General features: G+C 39.4%; 1 protein-coding gene across 4 annotated transcripts in view; it reads left to right on the top strand.

The window, feature by feature from the left end:
- LOC130737995 (valine--tRNA ligase, chloroplastic/mitochondrial 2) overlaps positions 1-20,600 on the top strand; it is a 50,016-nt gene extending 29,416 nt beyond the window's left edge. For 2 of the 4 annotated variants that reach the window (XR_009019079.1, XR_009019078.1), the window contains 10 exons: positions 3,091-3,201; positions 3,312-3,449; positions 5,067-5,117; positions 5,200-5,312; positions 5,477-5,630; positions 10,556-10,717; positions 17,870-17,974; positions 18,090-18,191; positions 18,457-18,839; positions 20,044-20,600. Coding sequence is in view for 2 of the 4 variants with exons in the window: in XM_057589870.1 (XP_057445853.1) it covers positions 3,091-3,201; positions 3,312-3,449; positions 5,067-5,117; positions 5,200-5,312; positions 5,477-5,630; positions 17,870-17,974; positions 18,090-18,191; positions 18,457-18,529; positions 18,673-18,839; positions 20,044-20,172 (1,143 nt within the window). In the remaining 2 variants the exon portion in view is untranslated. Of the gene's footprint in view, positions 1-3,090; positions 3,202-3,311; positions 3,450-5,066; positions 5,118-5,199; positions 5,313-5,476; positions 5,631-10,555; positions 10,718-13,134; positions 13,253-17,869; positions 17,975-18,089; positions 18,192-18,456; positions 18,840-20,043 lie in introns of those variants that run through there. The other 2 variants (XM_057589870.1, XM_057589869.1) reach the window with 2 other exon arrangements.
- Positions 20,601-21,720: the final 1,120 nt, after the last annotated feature.

The raw sequence follows: 21,720 nt of genomic DNA, 5'->3' as shown, positions 1-21,720 counted from the left end.
ATCTGCTATTGGAATTTTACATCAGAATAGTTGATATAATTATTACTCAAGTCCTATAGCTTGCAATTGGGTCCTAACATCCCACCACGCTCCGCAGCCCCGGCGCCCACGCGGGCTGGCTGTGCACTAGCCCCTTGACTAGTCCCGGGCGAACACTGCAATGCCGGCGTCACCAACCGCGCTGCTCTTTTGCAGCTGAGAGACATGGTGGAAGGCTTTGATACCAATTGATAAGAACCTTGGGAGAACCACACCACAAAAGCTAGCTGTTGTAGTTAGAGAGCCCCAGGCCTTATAAACCCCACATTAGATTACCATACTTCTAATGTGGGACTCAATTTCCATACCTTGCAATTGGGTCCTAACATTTTGACATTTTGTTTTGGTTAATTCTGAATTCTCCCGTTTAGGTGAAATAAATTAAAATTATTGTGACATCTGCTTATTGGGCCATCCATAAATGGGGCCACTCTTCCAGCAAACTGCACCTGAGGGTTTGTTAATTCTCACCCCGGAGCTAGCTTTTGTGATATCGTTAAGTCTAGCCCGAATGCTAAGAGCTTATAACTAACTCATCCCAATAAGTTCTAAGAAAATTAAATATTCACTAAAATACCAATGGGATCATGGCTAACTACTCAAGCCAAGACTTGCATAATGAATTTAAAAGAATTAACTCGAATAGTACTTCAAAAAACTAATAAAGTTTAAAACCAATAAGGCTCAAAACAATGAAAATTAAAACTGAAAATTCAGCCCTGCATAATTAGGCTCTTTTGCCCCAATATTTTCTAGCTGAATCAAATGGATTAATTTCTTCTCTATTCCTTTCGTATCTTGACTTTATTTATTCAGACTTACCACTTCTTGGTTCAAAGCTTCCATGACCTTCATTGATCTACCCCTTGTTGTTGGCCCACCTATTCCTTGCAAAGCATCACTCTCATTGCTTCCTTCCTTCTTGAGGATGATTCCTTCTTGGTTCCCATCATCCCTTGCTTCTTTAATTGAATTCGTCCTCAAATTGAGACCTTCATCACCGGCATCAAAAGGAGACAAATTATCTGCATAAAATGTTTCACTCACATCATGAAAGTTAATCTTGTAATCATTGATTCTCTCCAACACTTGAATGTGTCAACTCCTCTAGGTTGGAGCTTGGATTTAATAGGAAAACCAGAGAAAGAGAAAAAGATTTGCATCTGAAATATTCACTATGAATTGTTAACCGATACAATGAGTATAGAATCCTTATATAGGATTGAAGAAGCTTGCTCTACAAGCTAAGCTAACAGCTAAGCTAACTCTAACTCAATGGTAACTAACTCTAACTGAATGATAACAACCTCTAACAGAATTGACAGCTGTTCAAAACAGAATTAACAACTGTGTCCAGCTGGCACACACACACTAAGCATAACCGATATTTTCATATCACTATATACTCTAATAGGATTTCTTTTGAGAAGTAAATTTCTCCTTCCTCATGTGAAACAACTAATACCGCGTTCAACACTATTTTCTTCGTCCTTTTGCTTAGTACTAGAATTTGGGAGGCCTAACTCTAGCCCAAAAGTTATCTCAAGAGGTGAGAATTGTCTTCCCATATATAAGGGCTATCTCGACAATATCTCTAGTCAATGCGGGACTTCTCAACACACCCCTTGACGCCCAGGGCTGAAGGCCTGGAACGAGGGATTTGTAGGAATGATCATTTGCGGGTCCCCCATGTACAGGTGGTCTCCACTTAACGGATCTCGGATAGACTCTGATACAATATTAGTATTTGGGAGGCCTAACTCTACCCCCAAAAGCTAGCTCAAGAGGTGAGAATTTCCTTCCCATATATATAAGGGCTATCCGGACCATATCTCTAGTCAATATGGGACTTCTCAACACTTATCATAATGCTTCATTTTCTTTTCAGTTTGAGTTTTAACTTCTTCATGGAGTTTCCTCATATAATCGGCCTTAGCTTTTCCATCCTTAAGCAATAAAGTAGAAATGTTAAGCAAAGGCAACAAATCAATTAGGAGTTAGAGGTTGGGTAGTGACATGTAACACCCTATTTTTAGCAAACTCAACATGCTTCTTAATAATCTCATTAATGTGTTATGCTAATGTAACAAAATTTTGTACAAAATTCCTATAGATACTAGCCAAACCATGAAAACTTCTCACTTCACTCACTAGTTGTGGTGCTCGCCAATCTCTAATGGTTTTCACTTTTTCTTCATCGGATTGCACACCATTAGCATTCACAACAAGACCAAGAAGGACATTATTTGTACATAAGGAACATTTATCCAAGTTGGCAACACCTTCTCTTTCCTTAGCACATGCAAATCGGTTCAATATTCTCATCAAGACTCTTATGAAAGACTTGTATGTCATCACAATTAACAACATGTCAACAATCTTCCTTAGAAATTTCCTTGAAACATGGTTCATAAGCCTTATAAAAGTGCTCTCTGCATTTGTCAATCCAAAGTACAACTAACTATTTATATAAACCATACTTAGTAAGAGGATGTTGGACCTCTACTTCCAACTACTTAACTATCCTGAATCTGCTCTACCCTCTTTATTCGTGCTTCGATTGGTCTTCTACACACATACCTGATTAACGTATGGTGAGGTTCTACATTAAAATTTAGATTGATCTTATAAGTGTGAAAGAAGCGTTGCACCATCAGTTTGAAAATTATAGGTCAAGGTAAAACAAAGAAATACTATGAAATCCTTTCTTGAATTCCATATTAGCAAATTTATGTATTAAGATATAAATTGAACACACCCGATCGATTGAAATTCTGATTCTAGTTTATAAAGAAATTTAAGCTTTAATTTTATTAAAAAAAGAAGCTTTATTTATTGTTAGGCACAGCATAAATTATTGACATACTTATATTCATGCACTAGTTGGGTAGTTTTATTTTTTATATACGATTTCGCTGATATGGTGATACGTCAACTTTCTCAGTATCAAATCTTACAGCTTATAATTTTGATTGAGGTATTTATTGATAATCTAACCCTGCTTGAAACTATTCCATATCAGTGCGCTGATTATATAACAAATTTTTTCAGGGTAGAAAAATGTCTAAGACCTTAGGGAATGTAATAGACCCCATTGACACTATCAAAGACTTTGGGACAGATGCTTTACGATTCACACTAGCTTTAGGAACAGCTGGCCAGGTTTGTTTTGATGTGCTCATAGAGGTCTAACTGTTAGTTAATATTTGTTCCCTGAGGAATTTGATTAGCTTATTAATGACAATGATGAGATTCCTTTACTGCTTTTACAGGACCTTAATTTGTCCTCTGAGCGCTTAACGTCCAACAAGGCCTTCACAAACAAATTGTGGAACGCTGGCAAATTTATATTACAGAATTTGCCCAATGAGAATGATACATCTGCTTGGGAAAACATATTGTCTCATAAGGTGAGAAACAGTCTAAGCATCAAAGAAATTGTTAGGTGAATTTTCTCCTTTATGTGATTAATACATTTTTGAAAGGATGACAATAGGTTTAACCCTTCGAATCGCTTGTTACTTAATTTCTATATAAAATGTATTTTATTTTTTTATCTTCTGATAAAAGAAAAAAATCGTTAAGACGAATGGAAAAAATTAGAGAGGGGAAGATATGGAATCCTTCTGAACAGTATAAAATAGAAAATAACAACAATGAAGGGAAATTAATGTGACAAAGATACTTAACTCTTTAACATATCTGCTTACTAGAGCCCATTAAAGAGGCCATGTGCCTTATTTTAGAAGCTAAACACCTCATAATAGCACAAATCAAGTGTTGTACCATCCGAATCTCTTCAAAACTACTAGAGTTACACTTAAACTAATACACCAAAACACAGCTTAGACTGTGCTTTGCTGCAAATTCAAAATATTTTCCTGTTTACTTCTACCTAAGCCACTAAAACTAATCAACAAAAATTTATCTAGAGAGCTAGGATGCATCTAACATTCACATATATTCTTAACTGCCTATCAAAAAAAAAACATATATTCTTAACAAAGGATGTCATAAAGAAACCATCTCAGAACAATCTGAGAACATGTAGCTTATTCTGAGCAGACAACATATATTACTCATGTTATCAGAGTATATGGTAATCGGAGAGTGCACAGTACCTATTCTACTGTCAGTTGTATAGGATCGTAGTTTTGTTAGTTATTGGTTAGTCTCTTAGATTCTTAGAAGTTAGTTAGGAAGTTTGATGACTAATCTCTCTCTGCTTTTGTAACTAATAAGTGTATCAATAATAGAAACTTATCTTCTTCTAAATTGTCTTTATCTCTAATACATGTCATTGTTGATTAAGCAGATTACAAACATGGAACATTTCATTCGTAATTACTCTATTAAGTATTGCAGTTGAAATAAAACACTTGGCTGTTAAGGGAACTTAGGATTTAAGAAGGGATTTATCAAGAAGAAAAGCATCCCTCATTCAAAGCATGAGTGAGGAATGGTAAAAATAGATTTGCACGCAAACACTTAAAAATGTGGGGGGACCAAATCCTTTTCACCAGGTTATAAGATGATTCAAGAAGTCATGGAAACTCACTATAAAAACTACGGATATGGGATTCTTGTCAGGAGAAGAGCAGATAAATATGCTGATGGAGATCCCTAAAAGGGAAATTCACTATTCAGGGTCCTCCCTAAAGTTAACATGAGAGTCATTACCCAGTTTCGCACAAAGCCAACGCTCAAAGGTGGATATACATTTTCCATGTGAACATCCATTTGAAACTATAAAATCAATTAGGCAGTGATCTTCAATAATTGGGAAGTTAAACAAATAAGAAACTGCCGTTCCATATTTGACAACTTGCAGGGACTATCATAATACTGTACAACCGGTCCTGTTGCTGGAAGAAAGATGCAGCTAATTAGTACTGCTAATTCATTGCCACATTGCATTTTGACATACATATTTTAGATAGTACTGCAACTTCGTTTTATTTTATCTAAAACAGATACTTAGTTATTACTGGTCTCAACTTACACTTCATATTTTTTTGTGTGTTCAGTTTGATGGTGAAGGCTCTGTACTTAATCTTCCTTTGCCAGAGTGTTGGGTGGTAAGGCAATATGTGTACTTACATTTTTTATGTTTGTAAAATTTTTCGCAGCTTTGTGATAATTTTATTATATATTTTTTAGGTGTCAAAACTTCACTTGCTCATTGATTCTGTCAGTGCAAGCTACGATAAATTTTACTTTGGAGAAGTGGGAAGAGAAACATATGATTTCTTTTGGGCTGATTTTGCTGATTGGTATGTTGCTCTTATACTATTAGTATATTTATGTACATATCCCAAAAGATCTTAACTATTTTTTGTTCACATGCCTAATATTTTCTATATGATGTTGGCGTGTCTTCTTTGCCTTTATTATGAGTTCTGATTTCTGAATCCTTTCCCCCTCTTGCTCTCTTAAGGTATATTGAGGCCAGCAAAGTGCGGCTTTATAACTCTGGAACTGGAGGCAGCTCGGATGCTTCAGTGGCACAGGCTGTTTTATTGTATACTTTTGAGAACGTACTCAAAGTGCTGCATCCTTTCATGCCATTTGTAACTGAGGAACTATGGCAGGTAAATATGATGCAGAATCTATATAGTGCTGCATGAATAGATGTCTAACGACACTTTAATGTGTTCTTGTTTTTTATTGCGATTTATTTTTAGTTTATTGTTCTTGACCTATATTCTCATATATTACATAAAGATGATTAAATATAAAATCAATATACAATTGCTTCTACAGGGAAACACCAACATTTTTTTCTGTAGATATCCTAAAACAATTCAAAATTGCATACTTATGCTACACGTAAATGTCCTTAAGTGCAGTAAATATTGCACTTTCCCTCTCAACTTAGGTGACAGTGTGACACCTTCATTTGAAATATGTTCTAATATATTGTGATTTGGTGCAATTGATTAGCATTGCGATTTGTTTTTAGTTTTTTCTTCTTGATTTTTATTGGTATGGTTTATGATTGCTCTGGCGAGGTTGCTCTTCAAAGCCTTGTGGCTCGGATTAGTTCTCGCAGATTGAGATAGGGTATAAGAGTTAGAATAGTGAGCTGGCTTGCATGATTTTTAGGCTGTTTGTTCTCTTGGATTTTTGAGTGCTTGAGGTGCTTTACTCTTTTTGGGTGGTTCCGTGAAAACTTTCTTTGGTCTCCTGAAATTGCTTTGGGGTTTTGGCTGTGATTAAGGGTTACTGTTCTGTTTGTTTGGATTTTTGGGGGTGTTAGGGTTGTTTGCTTCTTTTTGCTCTCTCCTCCTTTTTGCTGGGTCCTACTTTCCTTTCAAGAAGGATTGTGTATTCTTGACTTACTTCAATACATTTGTATTTTCAAAAAAATAAAAAATAAAAATTACAGAGATGATTAAACATATAGACTAGTGATAGGTACTCACATATAAATAGGTATTTTTGGTTAGTTAGTTGGGAGGGTTAGTTAGTTAGAAGGTTAATGAGGCTTGTGGCCTATAAATAAGAGTGAGAGAGAGTTAGTGAGTATCTTGTTATTCAGTTTAGGAATTGGGTTAGAGAGAGAAGTGGTTCTCTCTTAGGCTTGGAAGGGTGTTTGGTATCCCTTCCTCTTGTATCTCTCCGTAGTTTCCAATTGGGAATTAGGGTTTTCTGTCAATAAAAATCAGGTTTCTATCATTGGTATCAGAGCACCGATCTGGTGCCTGAACCACAAATTCTTTGCTGTGCTATGGAAGAGATCATGGCGAGAATGGAGTCGCTTGAAGCCATGACAGCGAAGAACGAGTCATTTCTTGCAGCAGTTGTGAAGAAATTGGGGGTGCAATTCGTTGCAAACCCTGATCTTGAGAAGGAAATCTCAAGATTGGAGAATAGATTGCGAGAGCTTGAAGAGAGGAGAAAACAGAGGGAACAAGAAAGGAGAGAAGCAGAGGCATCGCAGAGAGATCTGAGGCTGAGTCAGTGAAAACAGAGGCGGAAATTGCAGCTGAGCAAGCAGCAGTAGAGGTGTCACTGAGAGTAACGGAGTCGACAGCGGAGGAAGAGCGAGCATCAACCAAGGCGGAGGCGTCGCAAGAGGAAGAGATCGCAGAGGTTGTATTGTTCCAGCAGAAAGGAGAAACAGAAATCGGAAGCAAGAATGAAGCTTCCAAGAACGCAAACAGCAACATTTTGGGTCAAGAATCTCTGTGTTAGGAACCAGAGAAATAGTAAAGTGTAGTAAACTAGAAATATGATAGATGTGCACTCAATCCTCTGGAGAATACCCAGAAGCAGCAGTGTTGCAGGGAATTTACAGGGAAAAAGTAGAAAGAAAACAGAAAAGATAGCAGAGGCAAATTAGAGAGTGCCTCTATTCTCTCCCAAGTCCAAGCCTAATCCCAATTCAAGCCTAACCTCTCTCTCTCCCAAAACATGCTTATATAATCCCCAATCTCTCTCAGCATTCTCTCTCTTTCACACTCCTAGCACCCTGAAGATACTGCCACATCAGCTTGGCAGTTATCACTAGTGGGAATCAATTTTATTCCCCCTTCTACCCTTCCGAACAAATACCTTAGCAATACTAAGACTACTAATATTTGGGTTCCTATCATCTCTCCCTTCCTAAAAAACATCCTTGTCCTCAAGGATGGAGGTTGGAAACATTCCTTCATGGCTGCCAAGGACTCCCATGAGTTGTCAAAATCAGGTAGGGTCCTCCACTTCATAGGCACTTCCCTATCTTCCTGCTGTCCAGATCTTGAAGCCAGTAGATGCTCAAGTTCAGGTTGCAGTTCCCTCTTCATTTAAGCAAGAGGGAAGAGGTTGACTCAGAAATACACATCCTGGATCCCGGGGTTTTGAAACAGGATGTAGACCAAGTTGTTGATGAAAAATAAGAACAACCTCCAGGGTCCCATGTATTCATCTTGCATTCAATAGCAAGAAGCAAACCAAGCAATAGAGTCTTAGCTGCTATCATGTGTCCAGGACTTGCTAAAAATTTCCTCAGCAAAATCAACTTGTGAGTAAGCATAGCAGACAGCCTGGGGTATATTAGAAATTGGGATGCCTATACTCAACCACAAAAGCTAGCTCAAGAGTTAAGGTTTGCACTATCCTTATAAAGGCTATCTATGCTCTATCTCTGGCCAATGTGGGACTTCTAACACACCCCCTCACGTCCAGGACTGAACAACCTGGAACGTGGGATCAACAACAACGGGTGGCCCAATAATGGGAGGTCTCCACAACAAACAACAAATGGATCTAGGATAGGCTCTGATACCATATTAGAAATTGGGATGCCTATACTCAACCACAAAAGCTAGCTCAAGAGTTAAGGTTTGCACTATCCTTATAAAGGCTATCTATGCTCTATCTCTAGCCAATGTGGGACTTCTAACAGGGTACAAGGTCAGGTGCCCTTACCCTTCTAGAAATGAACATATGGCTAGAGATCACTAGTTGTTGTTCAGTCTCTTCATTAGCCTTCTTGACTTCTAGTGTACTACTAGTCAGTGTGGTAATAATACAAACAACCATGTTCCTCATTCTTACTCTTACTGTAACTATGTCACTTTGCCCCTCAATGAGCTTCTGAATTTCCTGGATCAACCTTCTGTATTCCAACGAGCAAATGACATAGGAAGGGTCCATGTGCTTCTCCATTAGAATGTTATTTGTGTTTTCAGCATCCGCTTTAACAACTCTCAATATCATGTAAATTACACAAGAGTCTAGTAAGAATGACTTAGAATCTTTCTGCCAATTCACATACCAAATTCCATTTGTGTTGTCTAAGAAAACAGCTTGTACCCCTTGCGTGACTATCTCATAAGGAGAAAGAGCTTTAAAAATACTGCAGAATGATATTATGGATTGTACCTGGAGCTGTATTATTTTTGGAACATCCACATCTATACTCACTTCTACTGGGAGCCTTCTAATCCAGTGAAAGCGCATACCCGAACCAGTTGTGGCGCCTTCAACACTTGCAACTTCAACCCGACATTTCTGAAGTGTGAGAATCCATGAAGAATTCATGTTACACTTTTCAGGAGGATGAGGCAATTCCACCATGCAATTTTCAATTTCCCAGTAGAGTTGTGCTACCATCATGTTATCTTCTCCCGAAACCTCTAAAAGACCTTTTAGTACAGGTCCAGTCCCAACCTTGCTATTAGTAAGTAATGACAAAATTAGATGTTTGGCTTCAATCAAATTTCCAAGTTCAGACAAGTTCAAAAAGTTGTGTCCATGAAATCCCAGGTTTGCATTAGAATGAATAAGGGATGAATCTTTGAGGACTTGTAGGTTGCTAGCCTCAAAGAAGGACATTTGAGCATTTGAACCACGTTTAGCATCCATAAACATCTTGGGATTCAACCATGGATAAACATTGACACATGTACGAAGAACTCCACAAATCTGATTCCCTTTTTTAGAAGGCTTATTTCTATTTCCAGTTATTGGGCCATAATCTATTGGTTTAAATAATAGGCCCAAATTTTGTAACTTTCTCTCTATTTTGCCAAAAGCAATCAGAAGTTTAAGAAGCAAATTACCTGTTGCAAAATAGCAACTATCATGTTGGGCCAGGCCCATTAGGTCAAAGGGTGGCCTCAGATGTTGACTAAGAGGAAGGAGTTGACTAATTTGTTGTAATTCCAGTTTTGCCCCTCCTTGTTGAAATATCTCTCTCATCTTTAGCAATCGTCGTTACCGTCGTCTGTGTAACTTGGGTCGCCGACCTCGCCGGCGCCGGCGTTGTGGCGTACGCTGCCGGATTACCTTCACAGTCCAAGAGCTCCGGTGGCTTTGGTGGTGGCCGTTTTTGTGTTTGCTTCCATTTTACTCCTCTGAGCGTCTCTTCAACCGCTGCATGACACGATCGATCCAGTGGTTGTGGTGGTGGTTGTTTGACGCTTAGCATCACTCCCACTGCCTCACCTCTTGATTCCTGAAGGATGTCGCAGATCTGGAGTTTTGCGGCAATGGTCATCTCTTCCACTGCAATGACGTTCTCTGTCAGATCATCTTCAGTTTTCTCATCCTCTGAAATTCCACCTCCTTCGCGCCGTTGTTCATCACCATAGCCTCTGGATTTGATCCATTCTTCACACCAATTTCTTCTCAGTTCCAGGTTTAGGGATGGCAATTTCCACCTGAATATGGGGATCCCCGCGGGGACTGTCCCGTTAGGAGCCCCGATCTTGGAGAATTTATCCCTGTGGGAATGGGGATGGGGACAAAAATTCTCCCGAGATAAATTTGGGGATGGGGGTGGGGATCACCCTCCCCGCCCCACGCAATCCCAGCCTTATATGCATAGGTAAAAAATCAATAATACCTTTAATAGTAAATTGAATGTTATTTGAACTTTATTATATATTTTCATAGAACTTGACATATTTCATTCTCATTTATGATTTCTATATTTAACTATTTGTAGTCCACGTAGACATTTAAGAATTTTTATATTTAATTTAGTTTTATTTTATTTTTAATTATATGTTAATGGTTTCCATAGGAATCTGCGAGGACCCGTGGTGAGGTGGGGATTGGGGATGGCGAGAAAATTCACCCCGCCACAGGAATGGGGAGTGGGGATGGGGACATGAAAGAGATGCGGGGACGGGGACAGGGGAGGCACTCTCCGCCCCCGCCCCGCGCGGGTGCCATCCCTATCCAGGTTTGATGCCTTGATGTTTCTGGCTTCTTCCTTCTGAATTTCTTCTTCTCCAGGAATTTCTTCCTCCCCTGAATCTTCAACTGGATCTGGCAGATACAGTTCTGAATGTGGTTCGAATTCCCTCAACAATGCTATCACAAAATCCCACCATTTTGCCCTCTGATTTCGTTTTTTCCAGGAATACCACCAAAAGAACGCATCACACGTCAACACCTTCTCTGACTCTGAGAATTTCTTCTCTTCAGATACTCCTTTAGCCTCACAGTGTTGCTCCACCGTGATGATCCATCCTTAAGCCCATCTCCCATCAAATTCTGGAAACATCTTCATGAATCAATGGCTACCACAGCACCTAGATCGGTGCTCTGATACCAATGTTAGGAACCAGAAAAATAGTAGAGTGTAGTAAACTAGAAATATGATAGATGTGCTGCGGAAAATGTATGATATTATATTGATAGGTAAAATGATACATGAGCAGTATTTATAGAATACAAATGACTAAAGACCTGGGCACTATTCTAGCCTAAAAATCAGGGAAAATATTCTCTCTATGAATGCTAATAACATTAACATAAAAGTCCTAATTAGCTGTACAAATCAGACTCTAATTATTCTAATTAGTGTGCTAATTAATTGCATTTGACTTTCAACATGTGCACTGAATCCTCTGGAGAATACCCAGAAGCAGCAGTGTTGCAGGAAAATTACAGGGAAAAAGTAGAAAGAAAACAGAAAAGATAGCAGAGGCAAATTAGAGAGTGCCTCTATTCTCTCCCAAGTCCAAGCCTAATCCGAATTCAAGCCTAACCTCTCTCTCACCCAAAACATGCTTATATAATCCCCAATCTCTCTCAGCATTCTCTCTCTTTCACACTCCTAGCACCCTGAGGATACTGCCACATCAGCTTGGCATTCCCCCTTCTACCCTTCCGAACAAATACCTTAGCAATACTAAGACTACTAATATTTGGGTTCCTATCACTTTGACACAACCACAGTCGCCCATGGAGATGAAGAAAGAATTATCATTTCAGATGCAGGGAGTGGCGTTGGATCGAAGGGGGAAGGAATCGCTGAAATCCAGGGTGCACCAATTCAATCTTGAAGCAATGGATGAAAGAAGAGGTGTGGGGAAGATGATTGGACACCGATGGAGTCGACGACGAGAGACCCATCAACTACCGAATGTGATGGAGAAACGCAATCACCAACCGCCATCGGCGCTGACAAGTGGAAGGGCAGAGGTTGCAACCACAAAAGATGCAATCGTTTCAACGGCCGCCACCGAAACGGCCGCACATCGTGGTGAGAGTGCTGCATGCGGGAGGGTTGTTATTTGGGTGGATTGGGTTGTTGAACTGGCATCCTTGCAGGCCGGAAGAGGCGAATTGGTCACCGGAAGAACCGCCGGACGTGTGGGGTGGCGGTGGCTTTGACTTGGCGCCGCAGCTTGTATCGAGCGGTGGTGGATGAGGATTTTCGTGCTCAGAGAATGGAGGGCAGAAGCATCTGAAACGCAGAGCATGGGGGCAGAGGAGAAGGATAGACTTGCATTTTTGGGTCAACTGTTTGACCAAACGGGCCCAGCCCATAACACTTCTCAACTCACAGATGCAATGAATTGGGCCATAAAACAGACTGGTAGAGACAATTTGGCTTGTTGGGCCAACTTTACAGCTTTTGGGTTAAAAACCAATTTACTCATTTACTTGAGGCAGCAACGAATCAGAATTCACTTCAAAGAGTCACATGGTAATTTGCAAATGCTAAGTGAAAGAGCTTGTGGTCACTCCCAAGATTTTACTGGAACCATGGTGTTAACTACAAATGGGGGGTAATACAGAAGTTAGGGCTGTTGTGTCAAAATTATACTTCCGCTTTAATTGTGAGATGCACCACAGGTATGCATTTAAATATTTTAGTAGACTGGAACAAGGCCAAAGTAGTACAATAAAATGGTATGTTGAAGCTTTTACTGCTAGTTTAGACCATCTCCAACTTGGTACAAGAAAGAAGCATGACAGTATTTTTGCTACTAGCTTGTTGTTTTTCCAAGATGTAGCTCTTATTCTGTGTACTGCCTCTGTTCCTAGAGCATTGGAATTCCTGGGCCTAGCACATTTGTTGGGGCACAAATATAACAAAAGGGTTTGGGAGGAAGGAAGAGCCCAGAATAATTTGGATTTAACAGGGAAATTTCAGCATAGTGATGGCCATGTTACAACCCTTAAATTTCTTCATACAAATCAAGTTGAAGTTGGTAGTGGGAAGGAAAATGGTTCGGGAATTATTAGTTTGAGGGACTTAGCTGTTGCTGATTGCACTAGCTTGCTAATTCAAAGGTTAAGGGACCATTCTCAAGTGGCTAAGTTCAATGTTCTATTTTGGTATCAACATGTTTCTGTTTGTACCAGGTGGAATCTGTTCCAACTTGAGTCACATTGGGGAGTATTGATTTTTAGTGCTGATTCAAGTATTGGACTACTTGAGACTTGGTTGGCTAATTTTGGGATACCTGTCAATTCTTTCATGTCTAAGTTTGCTCTTGAAGAGGTTGCTCTAGTGCTAATTCAACCCCTTTTTAATGTTGATTCAAGTATTGGTCTCTTTGAGCATTTGTGGGCTGGATATGGGGAGATGCTTACCAACTTATTTTTAGCTGAGTTTGCTTTTGAAGTTGTTGCTCCTTGGCTGTTTCTAGTTTGCATCTGCTGGAATTTCTGCCATATCACTCCTGCCAGATTCTGTTTTGGGTGCTCAGGGAAGGTGTTCAACCCTTCATACATGACTAAGGCCATTTGCATCATGCTATGGGATCCAGTTGGAAGCTGTGATTGTCTCCATTGGCTCTGTGGTGTTGCTGTTCATTTAGATTGCTTGTAATTTGTCATTCACCTTGAGGACAAGGTGAATTTTCAGGGGGGAGTATTGATAGGTACTCACATATAAATAGGTATTTTTGGTTAGTTAGTTGGGAGGGTTAGTTAGTTAGAAGGTTAATGAGGCTTGTGGCCTATAAATAAGAGTGAGAGAGAGTTAGTGAGTATCTTGTTATTCTGTTTAGGAATTGGGTTAGAGAGAGAAGTGGTTCTCTCTTAGGCTGGGAAGGGTGTTTGGTATCCCTTCCTCTTGTATCTCTCCGTAGTTTCCAATTGGGAATTAGGGTTTTCTATCAATAAAAATCAGGTTTCTATCAACTAGTAAAGTCAATATACAGTTGGCTTCTAAGGACAAAAAAAATCGAGAGTGCAAACTATGTTCCACCCAGATGTACTGAAGTGCTGTAAATATAGCACATTGCCACCATATGATTCAAATCAATCCTTTGTTTGAAGTTTCGAAGTATACCTTGAGAAATCATCCATAAAGGTTGGATACTGGATGCAGAAATCATTAAGGAAGTTCTAGGAAAGTGTCTCATGTATAAAGACAAAGGTTGGACACATTCTACTGGATGCAGATTGGACACGTTCTACTTTTGACAGGAGATCCACTTCTGAGCACTGCATTTTCATTGGTGATAACTTGATCGCCTCGAAGACCAAGACATGGAATGCATTGGTAAAGTCAAGTGCAAAACTACAATATCGAGCCATGGCATCAGTAGCATGTGAACTTTGATGGCTCTGACAGCTACTTAATTAAATTAGTGTTGAATGACAAGAAAAGAAACAAGAGGAATTGGTGAATCTGTGTGTTGAACTACACAGCGGAGTTCATTATATATAATAGGTACCATAAAGGTACAATAAATACAGAATATCTTATTTCTCTAATTACATGATTATTCTACCTATTTACAATTAGTAGAAGATATCCTACTTATTTACAAGATATCTAACACTCCCCCTCAAGCTGGAGCATATATGTCATATGCACCAAGCTTGTTACAAATATAATTAACTCGAGGACCTCTCAAAGACTTAGTAAAAACATCAACTAACTGATCATTTGAATTGACGAATCTAGTGCTGATGTCTCCAGATAAAATCTTCTCTCTGATGAAATGGCAATCAATCTCAATGTGTTTAGTCCTCTCATGAAACACTGGGTTTGAGGCAATATGTAAGGCTGCCTGATTGTCACAAATAAGTGTCATCTGTGAGACATCACCAAACCTCAAGTCATGTAGCAACTGTTTGAGCCATACAAGTTCACAAGTAGCTGCAGCCATGGCTCGATATTCAGCCTCTGCAGTTGATCTTGCCACTACACTTTGTTTCTTACTCTTCCAGGAAATTAAGTTATCATCAAGAAAAACACAATACCCAGAGGTTGATCTCCTATCAGAAGGAGAACCTGCCCAATCTGCATCTGAGTATCCTACAACCTGTGTATGTCCCTTGTCTTCGTACAATAAACCTTTTCCTGGAGCCCCTTTAATATATTTTAGTATGCGAATCACAGCCTCCCAATGCCCTTCACAAGGAGAATTAAGAAATTGACTCACCACACTAGCAGAAAATGAAATGTCTGGACGAGTAATAGTTAGGTAATTCAATTTTCCAACTAATCTCCTATATTTTTCTGGATCCAAGAGTCGCTCCCCCTGAGTTGGCATAGGCTTGGCATTGGGATCCATAGGAGTGTCAACTGGCTTGGCATTTAACAATCCTGTCTCTTCTAAAATATCCATAGCATACTTTCTTTGTGAAATCACAATCCCTTGTTTGGATTGTGCAACCTCTATGCCCAAGAAATAACGAAGTCTGCCAAGGTCTTTTGTCTGGAAGTGATGACAAAGGTGTTGTTTTACTTGTGTGATTCCATGATGATCATTGCCTGTAATGACAATGTCATCCACATACACAATCAAGTAAATACTCCCAGCAGCCGAGTGACGATAAACAACTGAGTGATCAGCCTCACTTCGTGTCATGCCAAACTGCTGTATAACAGTGCTAAATCTCCCAAACCAGGCCCTAGGAGATTGCTTGAGACCATATAAAGACTTCCGAAGACGACAAACTAGTCCAGAAGACTCCCCCTGAGCAACAAATCCAGGAGGCTGCTCCATATAAACCTCTTCAGTGAGATCACCATGTAGGAAAGCATTCTTAATGTCAAGCTGATAAAGGGGCCAATGGCGAATACCTACCATAGAGAGGAATAATCTGACCGAGGCCATTTTAGCCACGGGAGAAAACGTGTCACCATAATCCAAGCCAAACACTTGTGTATAACCTTTGGCCACCAAACGAGCCTGCATGTGCAAAAGTCTGAAGTGGGTAAAGGCCATTAGACTCACATCCGGTGCCAATCATCCGCCCCGAACTCCGGTCCTGCAAGAAAACAGAATCTTTAGTGAAGGAGACAATACAGTCAAGAGAATGAGTCAAACGACTCAAAGACAATAAGTTAAAAGGAGACCCGGGGACATAAAGGACATGAGACATGGATAGAGATGGAAAAAGACAGACAGTACCAGTACCCTGAGATGGAGTTTGTGAACCATTTGCCATAGTGACAGATTGTAATAAACCAGAAGTAGAGAATGAGGAAAAAAGAGATTTATTACCAGTAATATGATCAGTGGCTCCTGAATCAAGCATCCATGGGCCAAGAGATGTGGAGTGAGATAGACCAGCAAAGGAATTACCCATGTGCGCGACAAAAGCAATGGAACCAGCAACCTGTCGTTCCTCATACCACTTGATGAAGTCATTGAAGATGGCCGGTGGAGCTGTAGAATTAGGCAGAGATGGAGTAGTAGGTTGAACCGCTTGTGCAATGTTGGCATTTCAAGGAGGGGGGGGGGGGGTTTCAAAGCAAAACATCGATCAATAGTGTGGCCAAGCTTATGACAATGATCACACTTGGGACGAGGCTTGCCCGTCTTCTGGAATCGGCCACGATCATTGCCTTGAGGACGATCACCTCCCTGAGTACGATCACGCCCCTGAGAAACCAAGGCAGATGAATCAACTGGTGTAGGTAGCATCCTCCTTCAGAGGATGATTTGGCTGGGACACGCAGCAAAGTAGACCAAGTAGCATTCAAAGTGGGGATTGTAGGAGAGCCCAATATCTAATCACGAACAGATGAATACTCCGTAGGCAACCCATATAATGCGAGAAGCATGAAAAAAGATTGTCGTTGTTCGATCTCCTTTTCAGATGTGGTAGCTGGAGGTAAAAACGGCGGAATCTGGAGAGAGCAGGAGAAGGCGAGCATGGCGGAAGAAGCGGCGGTCTGAACGGAGCCGGGACGCGCCGTATCGCGCGGCTGAGGTGAGCGGCGCGTGGGATTCATGCGCAGAGAGCGGTGGCGCGTGAAGGCGCGTGGAATGCGCATTCAGGTTGAAATCGCCGGGAACAAACAGCACTTCTCCAGGAGATCCTTTTGGGGTGGTTGGAGTCGGTTTCCGTCGGGTGAAGGCGGCGGTAGCGGCTGGACAGCAGCGGTGCGAGCCAAAAAGGGTTGTCGGAATGCGGCACGACAACACTAAGAGCCAGAAACCGGAGATGCAACACGGTTTCTGGAAAAAAAAATATCCCCGATAGACAGTGGGTCTACCGAAACACGGATTAGGATTAGGGTTGCCTCTTGTTAGGCTCTTGATACCATGTTGAATGACAAGAAAAGAAACAAGAGGAATTGGTGAATCCGTGTGTTGAACTACACAGCGGAGTTCATTATATATAATAGGTACCATAAAGGTACAATAAATACAGAATATCTTATTTCTCTAATTACATGATTATTCTACCTATTTTCAATTAGTAGAAGATATCCTACTTATTTACAAGATATCTAACAATTAGGTTTAAAGATATTGCAAAGGTGAACTCATTTGTGACAATTAGGAAGCCCTGCACATTGATTTTTGTAAGTAGGACGCCCTGCACTCATTTTGTGACAATTAGGAAGCCCTGCACATTTAAAGATATTGCTCTGGAAATAATGTAAGTATGTTAATTTTAGACTGATCTTCTGTTGTGTATTATTTATGTATTTATAGTAGAGGGTAACTATTGATTTCTGTATTTATGACATAATTATTCTGTATGTAATTGAGACACGCGGATTCACTCAAGTGCTTGCTCATTCCACTCGTTTGACCAAAACTAAACGTATTCTATACCAGTATTCCTTCAAAATCAGTTACGATGCAAGCTTTTTGAAGTAGTCATTTTTGTTTATCAACAGGCACTCCCTTACCGGAAGCAAGCCCTTATTGTATCACCTTGGCCAGAGAGTCAACTACCAAGGAACACCAGCTCTATAAGAAAATTTGAAAATTTGCAAGCTTTGGTCCGTTTTTTTTCTTCCTCATTTTAGCTAACACTGCTTTGTTATTTATTTACGGTCATCATAATGATTTTATAGAACCATAGGATCATTTTATCTCATTTTATCTTCTTTTTAGGTTCGAGCTATCCGGAATGCTCGGGCAGAATATTCTGTTGAGCCTGCAAAACGGATATCAGCATCTGTGGTTGCAAGCAATGAAGTTATTGAATATATTGCTGTACGTGTGGTTTAATCCCCATTTCTCAAATTCCCAGTCTTTGGGGAAAAATTGATAGTTCCTATCTTTGAATTGCAATTTTAATTGTCAGTCCAATTTTTAATCTTTGTATCATGCACCTCTTTTTTTAATCTATAAATCCTGTCCCTATGCTTTTGATACTTTGTATTTTCATATAGCTGCTAACAATATGACCTGCCACATTGGAGTCATGTGATTTCGGTTACTAGGATATACTGTTATGATTTGTCTTGTGGTTTTTCAGGAAGAAAAAGAGGTTTTAGCACTTCTCTCCCGGCTGGATATACCAAATCTGCATTTTTCAAATTCTTCTCCAGGCATGATTTCTACTTAATTTTGTACTATCGGGTTGAAGACTGAATTTTACCCTTTTTTCCCCCCTTGACACTTGTTTATTGGGTCCAAATGAGTACCGGTCTCTGACTAATTTCTCTGGTGGATGTCATGTAACATACTTCAGGAAATGCAGATCAATCAGTTCATCTCGTGGCTGGTGAAGGGCTTGAGGCATATCTTCCTCTGGCCGATATGGTTGATATTTCTGCAGAAGCTCAACGTCTCTCAAAACGCCTTTCCAAGATGCAGAAGGAGTATGACGCATTGATAGCTAAAATCAGTTCTCCTCAAGTATGAAAAGAAATTTACTTTATCCACTTGATAAATGTGCACAAACATTTACTTTTTCCATTGTCCATATATGCTGTTAAGTATTAAAATCAGCTTGCAAACCCATTGGAGTTAAATGCACAGACAAATACAGAGCTGATTATTTACATGCATTTTAATCTGTAAGTCCCCCCGAATCCCAATAAAGGTTTATATATATTACGAATAAAATGAGGATAAAGGTTTATATTAGAAATAAAAATGAGGATAGGCATTTATGGTCCGGAGCAGTCTGTTTCAACATTTAGGGCAACATATATAGGGAGGAAGAGGAACATCAGAAGGATATATTGAGAAGAGAAGCACCGTGGATTGAAAACCTGTAAGTTCAGAGAGTAGAGATTATATACTTGAGTACGCTATTGATACTGTCAGAGGTATTCATTCTTCAATAGACACATTAAACAGAAGTGGGGGAATGAAATGGGTTTTTCTGATTTTTTAACACTATCTTTAGGAGGGCAATCTAAAATTAAGATTAAACATTCTAATGTAAATTAATATAAACCCATTGAAGTTTTGACTTTGAGTGTTATCTGGTAGCTGTTTTTGAACTCTTGTGGAACTAACTTTTGTGGTTGCCATTCTAGTATTGTTGCGAATATCAAAGATGATATGTCAGCAGAGTCGATTTGGTGAGAGATAAATTCATTTGGCAGATGGCAATTAATATGAATTAAAACTTATATAACTGGGATTAGGGTTATTGCTGTTATAAATGCGGATGCTTCTCTAAAGACTTCCAATCCTTACGTTTAGTTTTAATTAAAATTAAAATTGTAAATTCTTCCCACTCTGATCTTCATTTTATTGTCTCTTTTTATTTTTGTTTTTTAACTTGTCAACATGTCATAATATCTTGTGTTACTTTAGTAATTAGCAAGACGTCTGTTACTGTGAGGTTGTTTATGTTAATATACTCTCTCTTTTAAAAAATTTCTCATTGTTCATTGATTTGTTGAAACTTTTGTGGGTCCCCACTAAATTGGATGTGGGGAAATGTGTCCCCCTATCATTTTTAACCTATCAATGTAAGTGTTAGAAAATGTATTAAATTGAGTGTTGCTAGCATTTTTTAATACTAGAATTGTCTGTGTAGATCTCTTCTGCAATGTTCATACAAAATTAATCTGTTCCAATTGCCACTGGCTATTACTTTCTGCAGTTTGTGGAGAAGGCCCCAGAAAATGTGGTCCGTGGGGTGCAGGAAAAAGCAGCGGAAGCAGAAGAAAAGATCACTTTAACCAAAAAACGCCTTGAATTCCTGAACTCTAGTGTTCTAGCTTCAAAATAGGCTTGGCCAGAGTTGCTACTTCATCATTACCTGTTCAAGCTAAATGCCCATCATATCCAAGGACCTAGGCCATGGTTCTTCATGATTAATCACATATGGCATCTCTTTACTGCGGCATTGAATGCCCTATGCGTATCAGCAATACAAACCACAGCTCTTCTACTCTGCATCACTCCAAGAGAATAGTTTTTTTTTACAAATATTGGTTGTTGTGGATCATTCTACACTGGCTTATGTAACCACAAGGTGAGATGTTAGAAATAGTGGGTCTTTGTATGTCCCCATTGGTTAATGTTTGTTGTTCCTCAATATTTGGTTACAAATCAAGTGCTCTAATCCAAAGTAAAGCAGCAATGCGATAAATGACTTGTGTTGTTTACTTAGCGTTAATGGTGAAATTAGTCCATGTCTTTGTAGTTGGTTTTGAATTTAGTCCCTCCTCGAAAAATATTAAGCTATATCTCTTTAAAATTTCTTGTGTTTTGGTTTTTGTCCTCACTGGATCGCGGAGTTCTGGTGAGCATGCCTAGTGGCAGGCTAGAGCTAACATGATATTATCCACATCATTTTTAATTAAACTTTTTTTTTTTGTTACAGGTGGAAAAGTAACAAATATAAACTAAGGTCTGCTAACAGAATCAAAATACAAAGAAGCTAAGGCAAAGGGAGGTGTATCCCTCCGCGATTGTAATTAAACTTATTTTACATGTATTTGTTAAATAATTAAATTAAACGTATTAATTAAAAGAATCCAAATAGTCATTTATTAAAAAATAAACATTACATAAAAACACATGGGTTAAATGTGAAAAAGGTCCCTTAACTCCTAAAGCTATCGGTTAACTACCTACTTCTTCCCCGTCTGAAAGAGATACAGAGTCAATCTCATTCGACGTTCTGATTCCGCTGTGAGTTGAGTTCATATTTGATTTTCGTCCCTCGTTGGAAATCTTCCTAAATACGCCTTCATACTGCCTTAAATGGTTGGAAATCATCCTTGCCGCTGATCGACCTCCGGTCGTCGTGTCCAGGTGTCACTATGGATCCTATGTGGACATGCCACATCATTCAATGAAATTACTTTTTTTTAAATAAAAATAACTAAATATTTAAATTTTAATTAAACCCCCTCTCCCCAATCTTCTTAATTAAAACTCTAATTCTAAAACCTAAAACTAACACTAACCTAGCTTCATCACTTCATAAAATCTGATCAACATATTCTGGGCAACCCATTTCATTATTCCTCCTTCTGAATTCGAAAATCTTTTAGGGTTCAGCATCTTCTTCTCTCTTTATCTCCTTCGACTTCTTCTCTTTTCATTCCCTCGATTTATTCTTCTCACTTCATTCCCTCGATTTCTTCTTCTCTCTTCTTCTGGTTCGATTTCTTCTCTCTTCAACCATGAAAAGGCCTTGTTCATCTGCTTATTGTGCATCTTCGGGTACTCACTTCATGCCTCTGGGAGGAATCTGTGCGTGTGGGGAACTAATTTTGTACTTGACATCCCACACACTAGAAAAACCCCGGAAAACAGTTCAAGAGAT

Source organism: Lotus japonicus, chromosome 2 (genome assembly GCF_012489685.1).
Source record: "Lotus japonicus ecotype B-129 chromosome 2, LjGifu_v1.2".
NCBI lineage: Eukaryota > Viridiplantae > Streptophyta > Magnoliopsida > Fabales > Fabaceae > Lotus > Lotus japonicus.
The sequence above is the reverse complement of the archived record's forward strand: the minus strand, read 5'-3'. Positions and strand labels throughout refer to the sequence as shown.